Genomic DNA, 7,441 nt, shown 5'->3' with positions numbered 1-7,441 from the left:
TCATTACAACATGAGATTTGTCTAGGCCACGCAGTGCCTATCTCATCTCTATCAAAAACTGAAATAGCAAATACAGGCGGATAATAATACAACATTAAATTAGCAAAAGAGTCTAGGCTGCATCCATTCTTGGCTAAGGTGTCTGCTACTCCATTAGTTTCTCTGAATGCATGCTTCAAGGATGGCGTGCCCGCCTCAAATAATAGGAACCTACAATCATCAATAATATTTTGATAAAGGCAATTATCATTGTTTATCAGGTTGATAAGTTCCTCACAGTCCGTTTCAATGACTAAAGGGGTTAGTCTCTTTTGGATGACTAGTTTTAAGCCTTGTAATAGGGACATGGCTTCCATTTAGATATTCGTAGCGTAGGCAAATCCCATATTGAATCCTTGTATCCAGTTTCCATTGCTATCTCTAAAAATCCCTCCTATACCCCCCTACCTGGGTTACCTAAGCAAGATCCATCTATGTTTAGTTTGAAGGTTCCTATGTCAGGTAGTTGCCATTTAATGAGAATGGTTCTTTTTGGTGTCCGGATAGGACTCCAATTGCTTAGAAAAAGGAATTATTGGCTACTATTGATTACTTTGCTAATTTTAGGATATGGGCTGCTTTTGTGAAATATCTTTTCATTTCTAGTGGTCCATAAGTACCATAGGAGGAAAGGTAAGAAGACAGGCCAAGTGATGTATTGATTATAGCGCTTGTTCGAGTTTAGTTGATGCTTTAGCCAGTAAAAAGTAGAGAGTTCATTATCCGAAGGTGGGTAATTGTGTTTTATGTGACATTGCCTCCAGATTTCTTTTGAGTGGGTGCAATAGAAGAGCATGTGTTTTATGTCCTCCTTTTCAGTTCCACATATGGTGCAGATGTCAGATGCGCAGATATTACGTTTTGCTAGAAAAGTGGCTGTTGGGAGTCTATTGAGGGTGAGCAACCACATGAAGTATTTTAGTTTGTTCAGGGTGTTACTTTTCCAGATCCACTTAAAGTCGAGGTTGTTCTCTTCAATTTGAGTATCCTAGGATGAGCAACCACATTCAATAAATGTATTAATATAGCGTGGAAAAATTAACTAATTTTTGAATAAACTAGGATCAGTATGCAGTATTAACCCTTAATGTTAACATGAGGTTGATATAAAGGCAGAGACGGACCTAGAATTTGAGCATAACGGGGGCACCATCGTATGCTTATCACTAGCGATAAAATCTGGCGTGCAACTCTTTGAAAACTTAATGATTTTAATGACTTATCATACAAGTATAAACAAGAAGTTCTAAAGAAAAAGAAAGCACCACACACAGAGAGAATTTTTTTCGCAAAATAGGTGTTATAGGATAGGAAGGTGTTTGATTATGCATGTTTCACACTTTGAAATTTCTAGCTTTTTAATTTAAAAAAAGGGGGCAGTGATCAAAAGGGCGCTCAAACTTTAAATTATCAAAAACTTACTAAAGAAATTAAGATTAAGAGAATGTTAATAGTCAAAGAAATGAAGAAGAGTCTCTCTTAGTTGTCATTGTCGAGACGGTGTCAAAGTAGTTGTTGAAGAAGATTTGTGCCCAAATGATTTGTATTTTTCTATTTGTGGAACGATACTTTGCAATTTGAGGCTTTTAAATTTAAGGGGGATACTTGAAAAGGAATAAAGTTAATTAAATTGACTATTATATATTAGTAGTAAACTATTATTGAATTCAAAAAAAGATAAAGTAAAAAATAAAGTAGTTTGCTATCAAATATAAATAGAAAGGAGGAGAAAAAAGAACAAAAATAGACAGGAGGAGAAAAAGGAACAAAAATAGATAGGATTTAAGGGGAGCGATATGTTGCAATTTGTGCTATTTGAGGCTTTTAAAATTGGGGGATGGGGGGTTTGAAAAGGAATAAAATTAATTAAATTGACTATTATGTATTAGTAGTAAACTATAATTGAATTCAAAAAAAGATAAAAATAAAAAATAAAGTAGTTTGCTATCAAATATAAATAGAAAGGAGGAGAAAAAAGAACAAAAATAGATGGGGAGAAAAAAGAACAAAAATAGATAGGAAGAAAAAAGAACAAAAACAGAAAGGAGGAGAAGACACTGAAGTTGGGTATCAAACCCGCATCATCCAACAAAGGATGAAACAAAACTGCCCCGAACAATCACCTCTACCATTCCCCTTTCTAATTTTTGGGGTCACAAATAAAATATTTGAGGGGTCCCGTCTCTATATGTATAGATATATACAGAGTTTTTGCTGAGGCTAACGGGATCCCGTGACCCCTCAACCCGTAACTTAGGTCCGCTTCTGTATAAAGGGAACCCCGAGCACATAATTAAATAATTTGGCAGAACCATTTGCAATGTGTTCAACATAATTGATGGCGCTATAGCACTTTCTTGCACCTTTGGGTCTTATTAACGGAAGCGGATCCAGGATTTAAGCCCTCTGGATTCAATTTTTAAAACTTTTAGTATTGAATCCATTATATTTTTAAAGGCATGGGTCATAATTAGTGGTGGCAAAATGGTTAAAAGAAAACAGTTAATCACTCATATTATCCACTAAAAAATGGATTGGATAATGAACTTTATAAAAATTGGTCAAATATATATAAGAACCATATTATCCATTTAGAAAATGGATAACCAATGGATAACTAATGGGTTTAACTTTTACATTTGTAAATTCTCAAATTTGGATTCCTCAAGTTTGGAGACTAGGAATTCTCACAAAACTGATCATATTCAAGAAGTCATGGATAATATTGTTACTCATATTATCCGCTAGTTAACCCATTTTTTATCCGTATTAAATATGGGTCGGGTAGAATAATTTGTCTGTTTTTCATTACTCGTTTGACCCGTCCATCTCCGACCCGACCCGATCCGCATGTTTGTCGCCCTAGTTCATATCTACTATTTTTGTAATTTTAATGGATTTTTACATATAAATTTTTACTCTTCGTCAAAAGTTATTGGTTCATTGAAGCCGTGGAGTATATGCTACATCCGCCCTATTATTAGAACAGCTGAAAGTTCCTGCTCTTCCGAATTGTGCCGCAAAGATATTGAATTTAGTTATATGGTCTTTTTCACCGAAAAATGGTAATAAAAATGCAGGAAACTTTTGTAACTATTCCGGGGTAAATGATCATGGAAATCAGTTCCTCTTATGCTGCATAATAGTACTTTCTCCTTGAGCATCTAGAAATGGAAAATAACTCCGCTTATGTACAGTGCAGAGAGCCTAAATGGATACTAATTCTCATATTTAATGAATCGAGAAAAAGGTTATTCTATTAGATGAACATATTTTAGAAACCACTTATTACTGGTGATTGGCGAGAGAAAAAATTACTGGTGATTATTCTTTACAAAATAGGAGTATTAGGTAACTCTTAAGTTACAGACCTAAACCTATACTAATGAACAACAAAAGATTGGTGCAAATTCCAAAGGAAGAAACCACAGCACTGAAACTGCAGAGGAAGTCTTTAATTAACCTTTTCGTTTCTGAAGAGAAGATCTGCTTTTCATTTTTATTTAAGTTCAGTACCATTCCACAGAGAACCTGGAAATGTCGGATTTCAGAAAACTTTGGGATAACTATAAAGTAATGAAAAACTTGCTTCAACTCAAAATCATGGGCCTCCATTACACTATTGATCTTATGAAAAAAAGAGAAGAAAAAACAAAAAAATCTGTTTGGTCAGCTCCTAAAACTGAAAGCTTCTGCTGGTAATGCATTCAACCAGCCACCCAAAACTGTGATTTTATGTACAACCCTGTATTCTTTCCACGTATCGTTTCCTTTTCACTACTACAATCCTACTGTATCCATTATACACTGCGCCGAGGGGCTATATTGGCTGTTTAAGAAACTCTTAACCACTTGGTTCATCTGCAACACCATCTGAATGATAGGACGAGATGTCCACAGGCGCAGTGATACAGCCAACAGTGCTTTTGGAGTGGAAAGAGCTCTTCTGGTGATCAAGATAGATCACTATAACTGTTATGTCATCGTGGAAATGACGCCTAATCCCCTTCTCTATCTTCTTTATGTCCTTGTACCTCATCTCCCTCTTCTTAGCAGCCTCCTTAAGGGCTGCTCCCACCAATCTCTTAGCTATTCCCTGCAAGGACACCAAACCAAAAGATCAGTTCATGATTGTATAAAATTCAAGTGCCATGTTACATTTCTTGGATCAAAATAAACAAATTTATAAAGAATCACTCCCATATCTTAACAAAGATATCTACATCTAATCGAGTAGCTGATCTCAAATGTGCTCAGACGACTTAAACAAGAATGTCAGCAAAGCCATTTCAATCCCCTCCCAGGTTAAATAGACTTGAGTTCCGACTGTATTAACAGCCCAATATAGCTAGTAGCTTGGCCGAAATGCAAAATGAAATATATGGCTACTTAGACACTAATAATAAAAATGAAGCAAACATGGGTTTCTAAAAACTATTTCCACATCTTGTCCATAGAAAACAACAATGAAAGAAATGTTAACTTACAGCTCTTGGGTTTTTAAAGACTATTTCCACAGCTGCTTCATCGCTTAGGTGTTCCCAGAGGCCATCAGAAGCAAATATCACAAATAAGTCATGCGGTCTAAGTTTTCTTGTAACAATAGAAGGTTCTGCTGTCAGTACAGCCCGCTTCAAAGGAACAGGATTTCCATATTGTTGAAAGACAGGATCCCTGTTTAACTCAGGTTTCTTGAGATAGGCATCTCCAATAGATCTAGAGACCTGCAAAGTGCCATGTGTAAGTATCTTTGTCGCACATTCATAATGACAAAGTTCTAGAGGCTACAGACAAAATGTGCTATGTGTAAGTATCTTTCCTTGAAAATCATGGCCTTTAAAAGTATGCAACATTTTGAGGTTACAGCTATGAGTTGTGCATAACCAAGATAAATGGGAATCTCAGAAGCAAGCTCCTGTAAGTTGTGCTTTTACTTTTCAAAAAAAAAGAAAAAAGAAAAGCATGGAAAACCAGAGAACTCCAAAATGCAGTTCACTTAAATGAACCACGCAACACATAAAGCAAGGATATAGAAAAGAAGTACAATAACCAGATACAAAGACATAAGTAAGCACCTAGAAGAAACAAATATTGCGACTTTGCAGTATTCAGATTTGACATTATTCAAAGCAACCTAGTTCAAACAAAAATGCTTAGGTCATTCAACAAGCAAGTAGATAGAATTGGTTTTAAAGCAGCAAATAAGTAAGCTCACCTGAATTATGCCTTTAACTCTCCAAACTCCTCGACAGTATACCACTATAGATGAATCATCAGGATGAAGTGATTCAACCTCTTTCCGCACCTTCTCACACGAAACATTATGATCAGTCGATAACCTTTCTGCAACCACTTTACTTTTCTCCCCATCAAAACCTCTACGTCCAAGAACTGCCCTAGAGTCTCCTAAATTAGCTACGTATAATTCACTACCTGAAATAGCACCCACCAAACAACATGACCCAACTGAAGCAATCTTCGGCATTAAAGGCAATGATTGCTTCACCAATCGAATAAAATCCTCTTCTGTAGCATTAAATGCCCTCTTTATCACCTCTGATGTTAAACGCCCTTGCTCTTTCTGGAATTCTACACCAAATTGAAAGCAAAGAAATTATACTAATAGCAAAGAAGAAAAGTACTCATTTATTAAGCATGCAGAGGCAGATCTAAGATTTAAATTTGATGGGTTGGACCTTCAAGATATTTAGCATTAAACTCATTGTACTTCAGAAATTATGGGTTCAGATTTAATATTGGTAAAATTTTAGTAAATTTTCAAGTTATATACTTGTGTAATATATACTGGGTTTAGTTGATGCTTTATTCAACCCGAGAATATGCAATCGCAGGATTGGAGATAGACCATACGATTCATGTTAATATACAAGAGCAACCTTCTTTTTTCTCTAATTTATTTACAAAGAGACGTAGAAGAGCAACCTTTGAGCTGTCAACCAGAAAAAGAAGTGAAAACATTAAAATTAAAATGGACACAACTGTTGAAGACCTAAAACAAAGTACATAATCAAAATTGTCTTTTTTTCTTTTAGACCAGATCATACACACAAATTAACAAGAAGCAGAAACACCAGATTGAAGAAATAGAAAAATAACCCACACAAGAGATGAAAATCAGAGGAAAGAGAGAAAGAAAATAAATAGAGCATATTAAATAACGTACTGTGCAAATAAGGGAAGAGGTGTCTATTGACGAAACGGGAAGCTTCAGGGCCGCCATGGCCATCATAGACACCAACATAGGTAGCCGAAGGAGAAGTAAGGACTTGACTTTGGTCTTCTAGAGAGGAATTAGCCTGAACCACCGCCATTGAAAAGTCGCCGGAGGCATGCGGCTTCAATTCCGTATGCCACAATAGCCCATCTCCGCTCCGCCTCCCTAAACACCTTTCCAATGGCCTATAACATAATCTCATCATCTTTTTCTTCGGTTAATCAATCAATTAAATCAAATCAGCGTTAGGTCGATAAATCAATTACAATCGGGCTAAATTAAAACCCGCGATTACGTTCTCCGTTTACTGTGTGTTTTTGGGTTGATTGAAAGGTGTTTGATGAATTGTGTGAGAAAGAATATGGAAAGAAAGAGAGAGAAAAAGGAAGAAAATAAAAAGTGGAAGAAGAGAGCGAGCGATTAGTTAATAAAAGAGTATAGAGAGAGTCAAGGGGAAAAACCGCGTACAAATGAAGACACGGGAAAAATCAGAACCTACCCTTTACGCGTTTCTTTTCTTTGTAGAAAACTACTCGTACAAATACTAAGGCAAATGCTTTTATCCGTTTTCTTTGTGCCATGTCAGTTGCTAGTCATTAACCATGACTAACATGTTCCATTTCTTAGTTATCCATAGTCCACATAAGCAGATCTTACACAGCTCCAAAATATTTATAATGTTATTCCATTTCATAGTAGAAAATTTTGAGTTCTTTAATAAATTAAAAATATGTCAAACAATTACAACAACAACATACTTAGTATTATCTCACATTGTGAGATCTGAGAAGGGTAATGCGTACGCAGACCTTACCCCTATCTTCCGAGGACAAAGATGTTATTTCCAATAGACCATCGGCTCATGTCAAATAATTAAAGATAGTTCTTCTATTTCCTTTCATGATCTATACGTTATTTTTTTCTTTTCAACAAATGATATGACTATATTTCTCCTAGGCTGAGGGTCTATCGAAAATAACATATTTATCTTCACAAGTAGGAGTGGCAAACGGGCGGGTCGGATCGGATATGGTTCAGGTCAAAAACGGGTAATAAAAATGGATCAATTATCCGACTCGTCCCATATTTAATACGAATAAAAAACGGGTTAACCGTACCCATATTATCCATGATTTCTTGCATATAATCACTTTTGGGATAATTCTT

General features: G+C 35.7%; 1 protein-coding gene across 1 annotated transcript; it reads right to left on the bottom strand.

The window, feature by feature from the left end:
* Positions 1–3,628: 3,628 nt before the first annotated feature.
* LOC104242679 (probable protein phosphatase 2C 63) lies at positions 3,629–6,742 on the bottom strand. Its single transcript, XM_009797753.2, has 4 exons — positions 6,224–6,742; positions 5,255–5,628; positions 4,527–4,763; positions 3,629–4,135 (listed from the first exon to the last, which is right to left on the bottom strand). Exons 1-4 carry the CDS (start codon positions 6,477–6,479, stop codon positions 3,884–3,886), a joined length of 1,119 nt encoding a protein of 372 aa, XP_009796055.1. The 5' UTR covers positions 6,480–6,742; the 3' UTR covers positions 3,629–3,883.
* Between the last annotated feature and the right edge of the window lie 699 nt (positions 6,743–7,441).

Source organism: Nicotiana sylvestris, chromosome 11 (assembly GCF_000393655.2).
Source record: "Nicotiana sylvestris chromosome 11, ASM39365v2, whole genome shotgun sequence".
Classification (NCBI taxonomy): Eukaryota; Viridiplantae; Streptophyta; class Magnoliopsida; order Solanales; family Solanaceae; genus Nicotiana; species Nicotiana sylvestris.
Note: the sequence above shows the minus strand (reverse complement) of the source record. Positions and strands in the feature narration are given on the sequence as shown.